Source organism: Pseudophryne corroboree, chromosome 5 (assembly GCF_028390025.1).
Source record: "Pseudophryne corroboree isolate aPseCor3 chromosome 5, aPseCor3.hap2, whole genome shotgun sequence".
Classification (NCBI taxonomy): domain Eukaryota; kingdom Metazoa; phylum Chordata; class Amphibia; order Anura; family Myobatrachidae; genus Pseudophryne; species Pseudophryne corroboree.
In genome coordinates this window covers 662060645-662080235 of record NC_086448.1, presented here as the reverse complement: position 1 = coordinate 662080235, position 19591 = coordinate 662060645, and the positions used below count along the sequence as shown (strand labels likewise).

The following is a 19591-nucleotide window of genomic DNA, read 5'->3' as shown; positions in this document are numbered from 1 at the left end:
CCAGTGGATGTACTGAAGGCAATGACCACTCAGGAGTCTGAACCATGCCCTGCAGTTTATTTAGCGGTAGTGAAAGTACAGCCGTACTCACTCTTACATAGGTCTAGATGGAGCAGAGCCTGTAAAGGGGCAGTGATGCTGTCAGATCATCAGCCAGTGTCTGTCCCTGTCTGTCTGGATAGTGGTACAAAGCTCTGGAACAGTGAATCTAATGGGTAATGTTGTGGGTCTCTTTACTTAGGAGAAGGACATCCATCCTCCAACATGACCCTTTTACACTGTGGCATTATGGCACTGCACATGCACAGGTACATTATCGGTGGCCATCTTGGAAAGGGAATGAAGTATTCCTTGAGGAGCAATTTTATTGAAGACTGCACAGTAGAGCAATCCACTATTAACAACTGACACTCCTGTGATTTGTATTCTTAGACCTCTTGGTTGCAGCTAGGAACTTCGGTGTGGCAGGAGTCAAGAAAGAGATTGAAAATGAGCAAAATTGTGTGACCGACTGAGACATTAACCTTGTGCAGCAAGATTGCTGTGCACCAAATGTAATAATTGTTCCTTTTGACTACAGTAAGGGCCTACATCATGTTTGTAAGTAAATCACAAAAAAGCAAGTCACTTTGTATCTGGAACAAACTATGTTACCATGAAAGGGAAACAAACAAATTATTATTTTCTCTTTGCAGGGTAAGTACTGGCTGCTTTTGTATGTAGCCCACAAATGCTAGACAGCTTTATTTTTGACTACAATTTAGATTTCAGTTTGAACATACCCCACCCAAATCTAAATGTCTTAACACATGTTACATTCGCCCCACTTGTAGTGCAACATGGTTTTGCCCAGTTACTTGTTTTTTTGCTTTCCTTACAAACATGATTCAGTCCCTAATCATCCAAATTACCTGTTTATTAAGGGGAAGAGATCATCTAGTTCGATGTAGAACACCTAGTGGTTAATACTTGTGTTGGCGTGATCTACTGTATTATAAAATATCAGGCATTAATATCTGACCATTTAGGCAAGTCATTAGTTTGCAAAAAAGAGATTAAACTGGAAACAAATAATTAAAAAACATCAGATACATTTTCCATTAATCTTTATTACAAAAAATACTACCTCTAGTAATACATTTTATGGGTTAAGTTAATTTTGTGAGAGTAGCTAAGTGTGTAATCACTTTTTAATGTTTCCCTTGTATGATGCAAAAGCCAGATCAGGCCCCACAGGAAAACATTCAATTAAAATTAAATGGGTAACTTAAAAATAAATAAATTACATGACACAGTATATAAATATGTGACCTAATGAGGTTGATAATTTAGCATTTTTCTCATGTAGTGAATACATTAAAATTAAAACTATTTTAAAGAATGGTTGACATTAGTGTTTAATCAGAACTGTAGCCCCCTTTGCTAGAAATCATATGTAACCATGAATACATGACAAAGTCTCAGTTGTTAAGTTATATGCAGCAAAACTAATTTTGTCACACTGATCTCTAAAAAGGCATTACCATTTTTTATGATATAGTAAATAACATTATTTTAGTTCAGCACATACTTAAAGCAGCTGTCCGCTCATAAATGTTTGTCTGTATGGCATATCTAATCAATGCAAAATTCCAAATGGAAAACATTGCACATTTATGGAATATGGGGAAAATAAAGCAATTTACCACTTTAAAAGTATTTTATGTACTATTATTATTATTCAGAAAATGCTATAATTTGTATTGAATAATAATTTGACTACCAATTGAAACCAAAACCGAAAAGAGAAATGATGTCTTGTAAAGGTGCCCAATAAATTTAAACTTAATGTTTAATACATTTACAATAAAATACCATGGGACTGAACAAAAACAGCTAAATATGTGAAAAAGGATGGAAATAAATTAAATTTAGTGATTAAAACCAGAGCCCCACTGTGTGTTTTTAATTAAATATTTTTTATTCTCCATTTCTGGAAAAGAGCATGAAAAAAACACACCATGGGACTCTTTGGTTTTAATCACTACATTTTTATTTTTCACAGATTTATTTATATCTTTTTAGTTTTAAATTTGTTGCTGTTTTTGTCCATTCCCATGATATTTCATCATCAATATATTAAGCATTAAGATTTAATTTATTGTGTGCCTTTTCAAGACATCTTCTCTCATTTATGGACTATTAACTATTGCTCTTTATGCTATCTTATTATGAAATAAAAATAAATACATACTACTTTGTAATTTATAAAGATATCTTTTCTCATTAAAATTAATTTAGAATACAGTACATGTTCTTTTTATAGCTACATTAATAGCAATGGTCTTGCGTGGGCTGATGATAACAGTGCTAATTAGTACACACATCATTTTTCATAAAGATCTATCATTAACCAAAATTAGCAGAATCAAAGGTATAGCTTAGTGAAGAGGCCTGATGACACTGAGAAAAATATTAGCAAATGAATAATCAAAGGCTCAATCCTCCTATTCACAAAAAAATAGTTTAGCCTGTGATTCTAGATCACTAAAATAATTAAGTAAGGAAAATACTTCATTTGTATCTCATTCCACAAAAAGATAAATTCTAATTAAACATGAACAACTGTGTATGGGTTCTATTTATAAAAAAATATTTACAGGATTTCACTAAAACCACATATTTTCAGGGGTGGGGGGAAGATATATTAATAATCCCCCCAAATTTAAAATCAGAATCAGAATCAGCTTTATTGGCCAGGTATACTACATTTTTATTTTTCACAGATTTATTTATATCTTTTTAGTTTTAAATTTGTTGCTGTTTTCTGCGTATACTAAGAATTTGTCTTCAGTTTGCTATACAGCAGCCAAGTAGGTAACAGATAAGCAGGTGGGGGGGTAGTAAAGTCACACATATAGGTATACCATAGGGACACAAGTTAGTTACATGTATGTCTAGTCAGTCAATGTTCAGGAGTTCAGCAGGCGGACAGCTTGGGGAAAGAAACGTTTGAGGCTTCTGGTGGACCTGGTGGGGACGGCCCTGTAACGCCTGCCAGAAGGAAGCAAGTTAAACATGCTGTGGCCGGGGTGTAGCTGGTCTTTTACTATCTTCGTTGCCCGCTTTTTAGCTCTGGACAGGTACAGGTCCTGGACTGAGGGAAGGTTGGCCCCGATGATCTTCTCTGTGGTTCTGACCACCTTTTGGAGCCTGTATCTGTCCCTTGCGCTGGCAGAGCTGTACCATACCAGTATTGAGGAGCACAGTACTGACTCCACAATCGCGGAGTAGAAGACGAGCAGAAGCTTCTGTGGGATGTTGAACTTCCTTAGTTGCCTGAGGAAGAACAACCTCTGCTGTGGTTTCCCAACAGTGGCATTAGCGTTGGACCCCCATTTAAGGTCCCGGGAGATTGTGGTCCCATGAAACTTGAAAGGAGTCCACTAGCGATACCACACTGTCAGCAATTATTAGCGGAGGTGCACTAGATGACTTCTTCCTGAAGTCCACTATCATCTCGACAGTTTTGAGGGGGTTGAGCTCAAGGTTGTTGTGGATGCACCACTGGGCCAACCAGTCTACTTCCCGTCTATAGGCCGATTCGTCCCCGTCCTTGATGAGGCTGATGACGGTGGTGTCATCTGCGAATTTGATGATCTTTACTGATTGCACCTCCGAGGTGCAGTCATTTGTGTACAGGGAGAAGAGCAGGGGTGAGAGGTCATAGCCCTGAGGGGCCCCTGTACTAATTTACTGTGATTGAGAGGTGAATTCCCCCGCTTTCACCACCTGTGTCCTATCTGTCAGGAAGACTACTATCCAGGAACAGGTAGCTTCTGGGACCCCTAGGTAAAGTAATTTGGGGTGGAGGATGCTGGGAACGATTGTATTGAAGGCCGAGCTGAAATCGACAAACAGGACCCTAGTGTAGGTACCGGGAATGTCTAGGTGCTGTAGAATGTAGTGCAGGCCCAGGTTGACTGCATCCTCGACACACCAATTTGATCGATAGGCGGGGGTCCAGTTGGGGGCCAGTCACAGCTTTCAGGTGATTAAAAACCAGAAGCTTGAACGTTTTCATGACCACAGACATCAGTGCTATCGGCCTGTAGTCGTTCAGGTTCGTGATAAAGGGTTTCTTGGGACCAGGATGATAGTAGACCTTTTGAGGAAGGAAGGGACTTTCTGTAGCTCCAGCAATTTGTTGAAGATCTTGGTGAATATGGGGGCGAGCTGACCCGCACATGATCTTAGGGCAGATGGTGACACTACGTCATGATCCGGAGCTTTCCTGGGTTTGGCCCATTTGAACAATGCCTCCACCTCTTCTTGGGTGACTTGCAGTGCCTGGGGTTGGCATCGTAGAGGTGATTATTTGGGTTGCAGGGGACTTCTTTTGTGAACCTGCAATAAAAGTGGTTCACTTCGTCTGCTAGGTCTTGGTGCATGGTGGTGGACTTCGATGTTTTCCTATAGTTGGTTATGGATTGCATTCCTTTCCATACAGATACGGCGTAATTGGTGGAGAGATCGTTTGTCAGCTTGTCCGAGAACTGATTTTTTGCTAGCCTGATTCCTTTAGTCAGAGAGTACCTAGTACGGTTGTATAGTGCTCTGTCACCGCTGCTATAGGCCTCCTCTTTGGCCCGACGAAGTTGCCTGAGCTGGGCATTGAACCATGGCTTGTTGTTGTTGTAAATGCAGTAAGTCTTGGTAGGTACACACATGTCCTCACAGTAGCTGATGTAGGATGTGACATGTCCGTCAGGTCGTTCAGGTTGGTTGCCGAGGCTTTGAAGACCCCCCATTCCGTGCAGTCAAAGCAGGCCTGGAGCTTCATCTTAGCCTCATTGGTCCATTTCTTAACAGGCTTGATGACAGGCTTAACTGCTCTCAGCTTCTGTGTAAAGGTAGGGAGTAGGTGGATGAGGCAGTGGTCAGATAGGCCGAGTGCAGCACGCGGGATAGACCAGAAGACAGACTTGAGGGTAGTGTAGCAGTGATCAAGGGTGCACCCTTCCCTAGTGGGACATGTGACTTGTTGTTTGTACTTAGGTAGCTCCTTGCTCAGGTTAGTTCTGTTGAAGTCGCCCAGTACTATAAGCAGAGAGTCTGGGTGTTTTTGTTCTATGTCGGAAATGCATATGGCCAGATGGTGCAGGGCTTCGTTCGTGCAGGCGAGGGGGGGATGTAGACTCCCACAAGGACAATTGAGGCAAATTCCCGGGGGGGAATAGAATGAGTTGCAGTTGGTACTCAGCATCTCCAGGTGAGGGCTACATGATTTGCCTATGATCGTGACATTGGTGCACCATCCGTCCTTGATGTAGAAGCAGATGCCACCACCCTTTGTTTTTCCGGGGAGAACCTTGGAGCGATCGGCCCTGAAGAAATTGAAGCCCGGCAGAGACATCGGTTTGTCCGCAATATGGTTGTCCAGCCACGTCTCCGTAAAGCAGAGGACAGTTAAACCTGTAATGCTTGACCCTGCGCTGCCCAGAAGGAGGTACAATTCATCGAACTTGTTTGCCAGTGAGCACACATTCGAAAGCAGGATCGCGGGAAGTGCAGACTGGTGCCCTTGCCGCCGCCACCTCACTAGAGCACCTGTGCGACAGCCTCTCCTCTGAGCCCAGGTCCTTCTTCTAGTGCCGACATGAGGGCCTCCGTCATTCTCTTTCCAGGCCGGCGATCCACCCGCCAGTCACCACCTGGGCTGCGGGGGGGCGCGGGTGCTCAGTCATCCACTTCGGTGTCCACGATGTCTGCATCCCTGACACACAGGGCAGCAAGGGCAGCGAGGGCTGCAAGGGCTGCTGTTCTGCCCACTGACGGGTCCAAACGTGGGGTAAGCACCGCGGGAGCGCTCCAACTTAAGAGGGCTTCCCTGCTGTATTTGGTCACCGGTGGGCTAGACAAGGGCAGGGGAAAACAAGGGGAAACAGGTATTTTGGCTGAGCTGCGTAGCTCCGAGGCAGCCATCTGTGGCTCCATCTTAGATTGTAATCACTATAATCTTTGTTGCTGTAACCTATTGCTGCTCCTTAATACAATGGGTATATTTGAAACAAGTGATGCTTTAATAAAACAACTTTGATTTTTCTATTTCTGTTTTAGGACAGAGCAGGCTTGTGGAAAGATGTTAGAATCCAATTCCTGTTGTGTAGGTGTGAAAGATCTCAGTGTGAGAGGCCTTTGAAGTAGATTTCTTGTGGGGGTAGTGATAACATGTGTCCTGTGGAATGGCTCCTGCAAATTGAAGTGAGCAGTGACCCTTCAGTGATTCAGAGCCTGAATATGCTGTATATTAGTTGATTAATGCAAGAAGTCAAAGTTATTTGTTGCTCAGAGAATAGAGGTGAATGATGTCTAAGTGGGCTGGATGGTAGCCAAATATAGGTACTAGTCCACAGTACCTTGTCTGGGATGTCCAATGCAGAGCACAGTAGATTCCAAACTGAAGGACTTCTCAGTGGAGACTTGCAGAGGTTTCAATCTAGTGTGTATCTCAGCACAAGAATGCAATCCATTGGTTTTGATGAGATGTCCGCAAAGAGTAGTACAAGTTAAAGGTAAGTCCTTGGATATTTATGATGATTTATAGGTCAGTTGTGGTGAATTTCAGCTGTTTTATGGAGATGATCAGGAGCATGCAAAAGGTGAGGCAGCCATCTTGGTGTTACAATATATAAATATAGGACAGGCAGGCCCTCAATTCAGAATGCAGAAGCAGTCCCCAACTGTGGTGGCTCCAGAGCTGTGGCTGCAGCGCATTTCAAAGTTCAAGTACTGGAGCCTCACCAATTGTCAGTGGGTCACTTTGGGATGACAGATGTTGGCGTTGGTGTGGCTCCCCACCTCTGGAGCTGCCACTGGTCCCCATATAGATTTTAGGCTGTTGAATTTGTCAAGCTCCAGAATAGGGAGCTTGGGCCCGGTAGCTAATGCCAGAATATCCTGGAGAGGCTTCCATAGAAATCAAACTTGCATTTGCATCAAATGTACAGTATATATATATATATATATATATATATATATATAAAGTGGTACACAAATATAGTTATTCTGAAACAAAGGACCTTTTCGTGAGTGTCTGGAACATCTATCTTGAGGCACCAGCAATGGTGCATAAGCACATTCACATCCCTGCAGCCCTGGTACCTCTCTTCTATCACTCAAATGTCTTGATGAAAGCATTCTCCTTGTTCCTCACTGAGATCACTGCAGTATTCAGGAAAGTAGTCAAAATACAAGCTGAGAAAATCTTTCTGGGCATATGTAACAAAGGCTTTGTCTTGGTCACCAATTTTAACTTCAAAGTAGACATGATAAATTTTCCTTACAAAAGGAGTGATTTTTGACTGCCGTTCTCAAATCGGGAGGAATGCATCAACCACTGGTATGTAGCCAAATGTCAGAAAATGCTGTTCTCTGAGGTTTTGTCACTGACTGCACATGCACCAAGCCTAGATTCCAAGGTTTGGATGCGTTGGGCAATGTTATCTTTAGATGGTGTTGTCCAATTGAAGCCTATGAGCTTCTTACAGGTTTTCTCCCTAAGAGGGTTCCAATAGGATCCTTACCAGTAAACCCTCTCCCCATGTGGCACATGCATCATCCCACGCATGTGATGATACGACTATCTATGCTTTCGCTGGATGATGCGCGTGCAGCTCTTAACGCAGGAGCTGTCCTTTGCGATTTTCTTCAAGGATACAGTGCTAATAAATGCGATGCATCCTGCAACTCTTATGAAGAGTTGCAGGATGCATCGCAAGCAAAGTGCGATGCTTGATGCATCCTGCCTACAGTGAGTAGACTAGAGATGTACCGAAACCTGTTTGGGTGATTCTTGCACTTTCTATTCATTTTGTAAAACCATAACATTTCACTCAGAGAGCTCAAGCCAGACTACCTGGAACGCAATATACCAGTACATCCTAATCCCCCCTCTCCCTGTACAGAGTTGCAAGTTATTTCCATAGCAACTTGCTAATATCGATGCACAAGGACAGCATTGTCAGTATGGGAATATTCTGGCAGACAGGGGTGTATCTAGGGGACCAAGCGCCCATGGCAAAGTAAGGGACTGGCGCCCCTCCCCCCACACACACCACCATATATATATAATAATTACACTCTGTAAAACAATACAGTACAAGCTACTGAATTTCAAACAGACTTATACCCCTTTTACACTCGCAGAAAAATCCCGGGATATTGCACGTGAACGCGCATCATCCCGGGATTCTTCTCAGTGTAAATGGGTACAGGGACAATTTCCCGGGACGAGCATCCCGGGATTTCATCCCAGGTCAAAAGCAGGGTTGAACCCGGGACCGTCCCGGGAAGCTGCCAGTGTAAATGGGTATACCGGGTCAAGGCGACCCGGCACCCGTTCTCTTCATAGGAGGAGGCGGTGCTTGGAGAAGATTATCTCCAAGCACCGCCTCTGGGAGACTCGGCGGTGACGTCACTGACCCGGCAATATGCCGGGTCAGCCCGCTAATGTGAAAGGGTCATTCCCGGGAATGTGTCCCGGCAAATATACCGGGACACATTCCCGGGAATTAACTTTCCTGCGAGTGTAAAAGTGGTATTATTGTAGGCCTACAGACAGATATATTAGTAATTCAATATAACAGAAAGCTCACTCAGACCCCTGACACCACACATGCAGCTCTCCCCACTTACATAGATCCCCCAAACAGCTCTCTCCCCTCACAGAGCTCTCCCTTCTCACATAGACCCCCTCACACACACACACACACACACACACACACACACACACACACACACACACACATAGCTCTGCCTCTCCCCACTCTCTGAGATGCCCCCAGCTTTCTCCCCCTCACTCAGACCTGTATACTCACATAGCTCTTCACTTCTCACAAAGGGGCCTATGTATTAAAATTATTTTTACTAAGCAAATGTGAAAATGGGAGTTTTCACACCCTTTTCACATTATTTTAGTATCACCTAAATGTAAAACTGCTCCAAACACTTAATTTACTTTTTTTTAGTAACCCAGATCGCATTGCCCATACTTATATTGGGAAATGTGATCTGGCCGAATTTACAAAAAACAAATTGTGAAAAAAACCTGCAATGAGCCCTCAGCTGGCGTTATCACAGGTCTCAACTGCAATATGCAGCCTCCTGCACTGATTTATCTGCCCCGTGGCAGAGAAAACCGTGCAGCGATCAGGGCAGTGTGATCAGCTCTGTGTGTCTATATAGACCACAGGCTGATCACTCAAGTGCAGACTGCCTCATATCCCAAGCTCCTGCTCGCCGCTTCCCAGATAATGCTCCCCGCTGTGGAATCCTGTCACCTGCAGCCTGGCTCCAGTGACCAGCTGCCTGAATCATCCCTCCCTCCACTTCTGCTCTGCCTCCCACTGCTGCCCTAGCCCCCCTGCACCCAGTTTTGTAAGAGTCAATAAAACAAAGAATACAATCACCGGAGGGGGTTGAGTGGTGGTCTCCTCTCCAGCCTGTGCATCATTTGATATGTGTGTGGTCAGCTGGGATGCAGTAAATTGCCAGCCGTCCCTTTCACTGCATTACAGCTGATTGGCCGGCCAGAGAGGAGACCACTGCTCAGCCCCCTCCAGTGATAGTTAGCTTTGTTTTATTTATTTCTTGCACATAGGGGTGCGGGGGAATTAGAGTAGCAATGGGGCTTAAGGCAGGATCAGCAGAGGAGGTAGCGGGGACAGGAGCAAGGCAGCTGGCAGCAGCAGCAGGAGTAGTGCATGCACAGACACATATTCTTGTATTTTTTTATGAAAAATACAGAGACGTGTGTGAAGCTGAATCGCAGGGACAGAGCTTTCTTGCAAGCTGTGTCCCTGCATGCGATAACTGATACATCGATGCAGTGTACTCAATTATCGCATTGAGAGTTTGGTGTGAATTTATCATGCCCCATCTGCCTCCTCAGATGCGGATTGTGATAAATCTGCCCCGAAGACAGCCCCTCCAAACACAAACAAAAGGCTTAGCCTCTCCCCCCAGCGTCCCCCCCCACTCACATCCCCCCATCTATCTGCCCCTCACTCAGATTTCCATAGTCACATAGGTCTTCCCTTCTCATAATACACCCCTCCAAACTAGTGATGAGCGGATTCGGTTTTACTCGGTACTCAAAACGGCATCTTATTGGCTATCCAAAACACGTGACATCTGTGAGCCAATAAGATGCCGTTTTGAGAACCGAGTAAAACCGAATCCACTCATCACTACTCCAAACACGCACACACACACACACACACACACACACACACACACACACACACACACACACACACACACACACACACACACACACACATATATATATAAGAACACACAGACAGACAATGGAAATGTGACAAGGGTTGATGCGCATATGGAAGCAGCTGGTGTAACCAATCAATTCAGATGAGGCTTTCCTCTACCTCCGCCATAATATCAATTTCACAAAAAAGAAAAAAAAATTGATATCACAGGCCCTGGAATAATATTCAATTGATCTGTAAAGTGGGACCACTGTGAGTCCTCTCTTTAGCAATGATCTCCTATTCCCTTACACAAAACAGCAGTGTGGCTTGGGGAAAATGGAAAAGGGAGATATATAGTGTAGCTCATTGAAACATTTAATAACACCACACAATTAAACCACACGTATAAAATCCATTAAAACATATCAACATTCAGCATTAAGAAGAGGATCCTTAATCGACCAAACAGTTGGCAAATTAGCAGTGTCCAGGAAGAACTGGCAATGGACAGTTCTTAATAAGCAGGTGTATGCATAAGGCTCCCCCAGCCTGCAGCTCCGGGAATCCTCCTTACACTCGTACTACTCCGTCCTTACTGCATCCATACGGCGGCATCAAAGGATCAGTTTAGCGGCATCCATGCGTTCCGACCCTCCATTGGGTTTTTCTCAAGATCGGCCTTAGATGGGAATGTCTTGCCCAGCACTGAACGCTGCTTCAATCCCCCTCCTACATTTTCAATTGGTCCCCGCACTTGGATCTCTATACAGGGTAAGAACTACCACTCCCATGATCCTTTGCGCTGAGACCATATCTGGTTCCTGTTTCTCCTCATTCTTGCATCCTGATGCTATGGAAACTTCAAAGGCAGTGGACTATTTACGATCCTATGTCCATCAGTGCAGTGTCCTCTATAGCAATAGTCCACAATGGCTTTTTTAGGCTTATAAAATAAAAAATGTCTTATAGCCCGATCTGCATAAAAATGTATAATAATAAAAACCATTACTGATAAAACTTATATTATGTCTCCCACCCAGCACCACACTGTGAGAAAGGAGCATCCTATTGTGCACATTCAAGCTACAAGAACCATTTAATCTCAAAGTCAGAATTGAGGCCGCCAGGTTGTAAGGTGCCTAGTTCATACATTTTTTTCATTTCAGCTCTTGCCAATAGATTGGCTAAATTTATTTTCCTCCAATGTCCTTTAAGCCATTGTATACCCACAAATTGTTTAATGGCACTTGCTGCACAATTATGTACCACTTTAAAATGGTTGGACAGAGCATGATTTTCCACCCCTTTTAAAATGTTTCTACGGTGCTCACCAATTCTGACTTTGAGTGGCCTTGAAGTCCTACCTACATAAAATAGACCACATGTGCACTCTACATATATGACACTTTTTGTGTTGCATGTTGTGAATTCTTTAAGTTCCCATTTTTTATTATTAATTGTTGCTTCACTGATTTTATTAGTGCTATTTACAGCAGTTGCTTTACAGGCGAATTGTTTAGGGTGTAAAGCAGCTGCTGTAAATAGCATTAATAAAATCAGTGAAGTGACAGGTAGTGGGTATACAATGGGTTAAAGGACATTGGAGGAAAATAAATTTAGCCAATCAATTGGCAAAAGCTGAAATGAAAACAAAATATATGAACTAGGCACCTTACAACCTGGTGGCCTCAATTATGACTTTGAGATTAAATGGTTCCTCCCCTAGTGCCAGATACAGAAATGCCCCCACAGTGTCAGATATGCCCCAATGCCAGATACAGATATGCCCCCAGTGCCAGATATGCCCCCAGTGCCAGATACAGAAATGCCCCCAGTGCCAGATATGCCACCAGTGTCAGATACAGATATGCCCCCAGTGACAGAAACAGAAATACCCCCCAGTGCCAGATACAGAGATGCCCCCAGTGCCAGATATGCCCCCAGTGCCAGATACAGAGATGCCCCCAGTGCCAGATACAGAAATGCCCCCCAGTGCCAGATACAGAGATGCCCCCAGTGCCAGATATGCCCCCAGTGCCAGATACAGAAATGCCCCCCAGTGCCAGATATGCCCCTAGTTCCAGATTCAAAGATGCCCCCAGTGCCAGATACATATGTCCCCGCAGTGCCAAATATGCCCCCAGTGCCAGGTACACATACCCCCTCCCCCCTTCACCTGCTGCTCACCGCGCTCCGCGATCACAGGCTGGCGCCGAATTGAAGGTAGCAGCGGATCCAAGCGCAGGGACCAATTGAAAATGAAGGAGGGGGATTTAAGCAGTGTTCAGTGCTGGGCAAGACATTCTCATCTAAGGCCGATCTTGAGAAAGACCCAAGGGATTAGTGATCTCCCTCCCGCCCCATCTGTGCAGTTTAGAAGTAACTAGTAGAAATTACTGCTCCAGGTCCTACATGCTGAGCGGAAGATAGTACACCCACAAAAACCCACGGGACATCAAAGCTGCCATTGATAGCACCCCCACCCATGGAGGATGGGTAGGGGTCCCTTTGTATGGCTGTGCCCAGGGGTCCACACTGCTGTTAAGACGGCCCTGGATACGCCCCTGCTGGCAGATACCTGGTGCTTCAATAGAGATGTTCTAGGTGCAAAACACACACCAAAAAGTCTTTGAAAAGGTTTTTCTTTCAGGATAACTGTATTTGTGTACCATTTCATATATATATACAATACTTTACATCTGATGTGAATTAAAGTCTGCTTTGAATTAATAAACGTCATTTCCAAACTATTATATAATTTATTTATGAAATATTTACTTTTTTAAACTTGAGAGAGAAAAAAAACCTGATCTGATTGAGCAAAATAAGTTATATTTTGGAATGCATCACGCACTAAATATAAAAGATCACCTATGAAAACCTTAACCTCACGAATAACGCAGACCAGTGTAATTGATAAATTAGCCCCTATATCTGAAACGCTGAATATAAGATTCTTAAAAACGTGATCTCTTCATATCGTATCAATAATGATTCATAATTCACTAGAATATATCATTTGAATAACTAGGACAAGGGCTCCAATATGATCCCATGCTGGTGATCAGGAAGAAGTAAAGTGTTGCGTCGGCGATCACTTCAGTATTGTCTCTTCGCCCATTTGTGGCTACTACGCAGGTGAAGCTTTCAAGTCATGCAATATGCTTTGGGACCTTCTGCAGCCCATAGGAGAGCATGACAAGACCCCTCTCTGGCAGAGCTACCCATTGCAGTCAATAGGCTAATGCCAACTAAAGATGACATAAGCCCCTGCAGGCATTATCCGCAAAGTGAGGCATCCCCATGGAAAACTATGGGAACAGCTGCTGTGTGAGCCGACGGATGGAAAGCAGGAATTCTCACTGAAATTCACAAGCTTAACTGTTTGGTACTTTTTAGACATACTTAATTCTGCCGAAATGCTCTCAGCACAGCTCACACACTGGGTGTATCTATAAAGGTCATCTGGTGCTCTCTACTGAAGCTACAATGCTGAAAATCCATATCATGCACAAAGAAATGGATGAAGGTCTCTGGAAGATTATGGACTTTGTCTGAGTCATACTTTACAGTAAATTCCCAAACAAGGACACTACAAAAGTTTGGGATCTATTACACAGTACACCATAAAGGACTAATTATCCTTTAAGTTGAAAAATCTGTGGAGGCCCTTTACCCTTAAATACATGTTTTATGTTGTATTGTCTGTATGTTAGTATACCGGTATTAGGACTCACTTTTTATAGATATAAATTTAATAAATGTGTATTCTTTTGTGCTTATATATATTTTAAATAAAATATTCCTCACAAAAATGTTTGATCATTAATTTAATAGAAGTGTCAATATCTGATACCAGAGCGCTTGGAGATTTTTCTTTGGATACTTAATTCTGCCCTTAAACATGCGGAAACAGCAGTATCATCATATTTTAAGGGAAGAATTGACTGCTGATATACACCTAAATATTATTTTATATGGGAAATTAAAACATTGGAAAACAGATGATGATGATGATGATGATGATGATGATGATGAATGCATCACAGTGACCATTTCATGTTATCTGAAAACAAACTGAAGAGACCACATTTTGGGTAGTTACAGTAAATATTCTCAAAGGCGTTAATAAACAGAGCTTTTTAAAGACATCACATTGCTGGTGGTTTTAGTCACTGAGTTAAACACGGCAATATTATAAAATACAATACAACGCTCTTTATTAGTAATAATGCCCCTTTCCAACTGTTGTAACATAGGGAGTAATTCTGAGTTGATCGCAGCAGCAAATTTGTTAGCAGTTGGGCAAAACCATGTGCACTGCAGGTGTGGCAGATATAACATGTGCAGAAAGAGTTAGAGTTGGGTGGGTTATATTGTTTCTGTGCAGGGTAAATACCGGCTGCTTTATTTTTACATTGCAATTTAGATTTCAATTTGAACACACCTCACCCAAATCTAACTCTCTCTGCACATGTTATATCTCCCCTCCCCCCTTCCTGCAGTGCACATGGGGGGTCATTCCGAGTTGTTCGCTCGCAAGCGGATTTTAGCAGATTTGCTCATGCTAAGCCGCCGCCTACTGGGAGTGAATCTTAGCATCTTAAAATTGCGAACGAAGTATTCGCAATATTGCGAAAACACACCTCGTAGCAGTTTCTGAGTAGCTCCAGACTTACTCGGCATCTGCGATCATTTCAGTGCTTGTCGTTCCTGGTTTGACGTCACAAACACACCCAGCGTTCGCCCAGACACTCCCCTGTTTCTCCGGCCACTCCTGCGTTTTTTCCGGAAACGGTAGCGTTTTTTCCCACACGCCCATAAAACGGCCTGTTTCCGCCCAGTAACACCCATTTCCTGTCAATCACATTACGATCGCCAGAACGATGAAAATGCCGTGAGTATAATTCCTAAGTGCATAGCAAATTTACTTGGCGCAGTCGCAGTGCGGACATTGCGCATGCGCATAAAGCGGAAGATCGCTGCGATGCAAAGATTTTTACCGAGCGAACAACTCGGAATGACCCCTATGGTTTTGCCCATCTGCTAACAAATATGCTGCTACGATCAGGTCTGAATTACCCCTATAGTGGCTTTGAAAGTTTAACTTAATAAACTTACCCCACAACTCATTTAGACATTTTGGGGGAAATTTACTACAGGTCAATTTTGATCAATTTAAAATCAATCAAAATTGATCAAAATTGATGTTGTACTTCCAGAGCCAAAACATACATTTATTAATATTTAAAAATACATTTAATAAGTCACCTATTAGCAAATGTGTGTTTAAGGCCCTAAAACTTGATTGAGATGGATTTTCATCTATTTCAAATCAATTAAAATTGACTAAACTGACCTTTAGTGAATAGCCCCCTTTTTATCTTACCAAAATGTATTTGTGAATATTAAAGTTTAGCAAAAATGAAGATTATTAACAAATCTAGAGAAATTAAAGGTTTTATTTTTCCTTTAATGTGCATAGTATTATACAATTGTACTTATTTTTAAAGGGAAATTATTGCTCTTACACAACAAGTAATTGCTAGGCTGCTTAATTTTGAATCTTCTAATAGACAGAGATAACGGAATTTGGAAGGCTGCATCCAAATATAAAAATGAGACTTTTGTTGTAGACAGTGTACACAAGGGTTTGGAATGTGTGCCTTTGGTATTAAAGCTCTGTCAGTTTATTTGAGAGTTGCATACCCTACCTATAGTATGCACTCAGAATTGGATTGTATCGGGATCCCGGTGCTTGGGATGCCAGAGGTCAGAATACTGACAGCTGCAGCCCAACACGCAGAATCAAGACTCATGCTAGGTAAGTATTCCAACCCTCCACCTCTACCCCCTAACACTAGTCACAGTGGTCGCAGCCTAGCCATAACCCTTCCACTCAGCAAACTAACTCTACCACTTAGTGCCCAAACCAATCCTTCCCCACAACCTATCCATAACACTCCCCCTTAGTGCCTAAACCAAACCATGGGCCGCAACTAGGGGAGGGCTGGGGGGGTCGCATGCCATGGGTGCCGGGTGTAAAGGGTGCACAGAGTTGGCCCGTACCAATATGCGCACGCAGAAGGGGAGACAAAGCGGAGTGTAGGCAGCTGAGCCAGTAACGCTGCTGTTTTCCACACTAAGAAGCTGCCTGAATGTAGACGGAGCTGCCCCGGGGCACTGACTGACAGCTGCCATGGAAACTTCACTGTAATCCCGGTGCACTGTCACTGTGCCGCAGGTGTGTCCCCTGACACTCGCATGTAGGGGGATGCTGGAGCAGGGGATGGGCTGTATTTATTTACCTACATTGTTGAAAGAGGTGTGTGTGGTGTGCAATGTATGTGTGTGCAATGTGTATGTTTGCTGTGTGTGCAACCTAACCTCCCTTCCCCCCCTTCCCCCACAGCATAATCATAACCCTCCCTGGCATACTTATGTTGGGATGCCAACATTTAGGATTCCAGTGCCGGAATTGTCATCCATAATGCAATCACGGCATCTGTCTTCTGACCAGTACTCCCACTGCGGGCATCCCAAACACCAGTATGCTGACTGGATCCCCTCAGGACACTTGGTTTGTACACTTCCATCAAAGGTTCTGCTGGGGTTTACAATCTATTGGGTCTATTTACTAAACTATGGATGGAGAAAAAGTGTCCAGAGATAAAATACTAGCTAATCAGATCCTAACTGCCATGTCAAAGCTTGGGTTTGAAAAATGACATTTAGGAGGTGACTGGCTGGTACTTTATCTCCATCCACTTTATCTCCACCTGAGGCTTAGTAAATAGACCCATATACCTTCTATAATTCAGTCACTTCTTCTTGGTCTCTACAATATTGGAGTAAAAGCTGTGGTTATGTACTGTAGTTTCCTATGTTTTTGTGTTCATTGTTTTATATAACTAGTCTGTCTTCATTAACCTAAGGTGTAGTGATTTTCAAGCAGCTTCCATGCCTAAATCCTGTCAGCTCAAACACTGGCAATTCTGGTTCAGTTTGAATTTTCTCACTGAGACCAGCCCTGCTATCTAATGTTACTACTGAGATCACTGCATCCTGGTCTTTGCACTGGTCTTTTCCTTATTATTACTTGTTAGGTTTGTGACCTTGGGGTACATTTACTAAGCAGTGATAAGAGCGTAGAAGCGAGCCAGTGCAGAAGTGCCCATGGCAACCAATCAGCACTGAAGTAACATCTATAATTTGCATACTATAAAATGATAGAGAGCTGCTGATTGGTTGATGGGGAAATTTCTCCACTGGCTCACTTCTCCGCTCTTATCATTGCTTAGTAAATAAACCTCCTTGTGTCTATTTCTACAACAGTAAAGTACAGTATCTTTGCTTTGTGTATCCTGGCCCTCATTCCGAGTTGTTCACTCGGTAATTTTCTTCGCATCGCAGCGATTTTCCGCTAATTGCGCATGCGCAATGTTTGCACTGCGCCAAGTAAATTTGCTAAGAAGTTTGGTATTTTACTCACGGCATTACAAGGTTTTTTCTTCGTTCTGGTGATCGTAGTGTGATTGACAGGAAGTGGGTGTTTCTGGGCGGAAACTGGCTGTTTTATGGGAGTGTGTGAAAAAACGCTACCGTTTCTGGGAAAAACGCGGGAGTGGCTGAAGAAACGGGGAAGTGTCTGGGCGAACGCTGGGTGTGTTTGTGACGTCAAACCAGGAACGACAAGCACTGAACTGATCGCACTGGAAGAGTAAGTCTCGAGCTACTCAGAAACTGCACAGAGAAGTCTTTTCGCAATATTGCGAATCTTTCGTTCGCAATTTTGATAAGCTAAGATTCACTCCCAGTAGGCGGCGGCTTAGCGTGTGCATAGCTGCTAAAAGCAGCTTGCGAGCAAACAACTCGGAATGAGGGCCCCTATTTCTTGTGTCTGACTTAATGGGCCAAATGTAATAGCAGACGAGTTCGGCAGACATTTTTTTTAAAGGGCAATCACTTTCTTTAGCCTTGTACATGATTGCCCTTTAAAATAACATCCGAGTTGGGCCGGCATCCCACACAGCCGCCAAACTCATACTTCATTACGTCCGTCCCATTTGTTATTACTGCTATCTCCCTTGTTTTTCTGCCTTCTTAAAGTAATTATTACTTTTATGAATTAAAAAATGTTTGGGGTTTTTTTGAGAAAAAAATAAAAGGTTGCAAGTGGCCCTAGAGGGAAGGTTGGCAAGTAATGGTTTTACATGCACATTCATATACCAGGCTGCAAAATGGACATTTGTAAGGAAAGAGCAGTGTGCATCTCTGGCTTACCCAGGAGGCCAAAAAAGCAAATTTGCTGAAATATTACAAAATGCTCGTTACATGTTTTTCAAATGACCCTTAACATTTTGCCCTTCGTTCAGGCCAATGCCAACAACAGAAAAAGCTCTATGTTTATATGTGGAAAAAAAGACATAAACATACCTTTATACTAAGTCCAAATCCTCCTACGGTTTGTCTTTTGATTGCTACTGTTCTTTCCTAGAAACAGAATTTGAGATATGTTTAATTAATTTAATGAATATGTACTACTGGCAGCAGCACATCCCTGCCACACTAACAGCAGCACACAATTGACTGACCTACAGCAGAGCATCCCTGTTACACTGACAGCAGCACACCATAAACTGACCTACAGCAGAGCATGCCGGTCACACTGACAGCAGCACACCATTGACTGATTGACAGCAGCACAGACATGCCTCACTGACAGCAGCACATCCCTGCCTCACTGACAGCAGCACACCATTGACTGACCTACAGCAAAGCATCCCTGTCACACTGACAGCAGCACACCATTGACTGACTGACAGCAGCACATCCATGCCTCACTGACAGCAGTAGATCCTTGCCACACTAACAGCAGCACACGATTGACTGACCTACAGCAGAGCAACCCTGTCACTCTGACCAGTGGCGTAAGTTCATCACAGTCGCCCGGAGGCAAGATAAATATTGGTGCCCCCTATCTCCTATATTAAGATAAATATATGTGTGTGTGTGTGTGTGTGTGTGTGTGTGTGTGTCTGTGGGTGTGTGTATGTGTGTGTATATGGAGTGTTCTGAAAAAAATGTACATACTGTATTCATATATTTAATTGTCTTTGATTTTAAATCACACATTTCTTAGCAGTCATACCCATGACCTGTTACACTAACAGCAGACACTTTACTGATGGAGCTATTTGCTCCTGTAGAGGAAGCATGAGAATTCTAACTATATTAAGTTACGTGTAATTGTCAGAGAAGTAACTTCATATAGTCAAAATTCTCATATTTCCTATACAGGAGCAAACAGCTTCATCAGTAAGGTGTCTGCTTCCAGTGTA

The 19591-nt window shown here is 43.2% G+C and overlaps 1 protein-coding gene across 1 annotated transcript in view; it reads right to left on the bottom strand.

Moving 5' to 3' along the window:
* Nucleotides 1–19591, bottom strand: part of SNTG1 (syntrophin gamma 1) — a 1036287-nt gene that overhangs the window by 399948 nt on the left and 616748 nt on the right. Inside the window, exon 8 of the mRNA XM_063923704.1 lies at nucleotides 18687–18743. Coding sequence (XP_063779774.1) covers nucleotides 18687–18743 — 57 coding nt within the window. The remainder of the gene's footprint in view (nucleotides 1–18686; nucleotides 18744–19591) is intronic.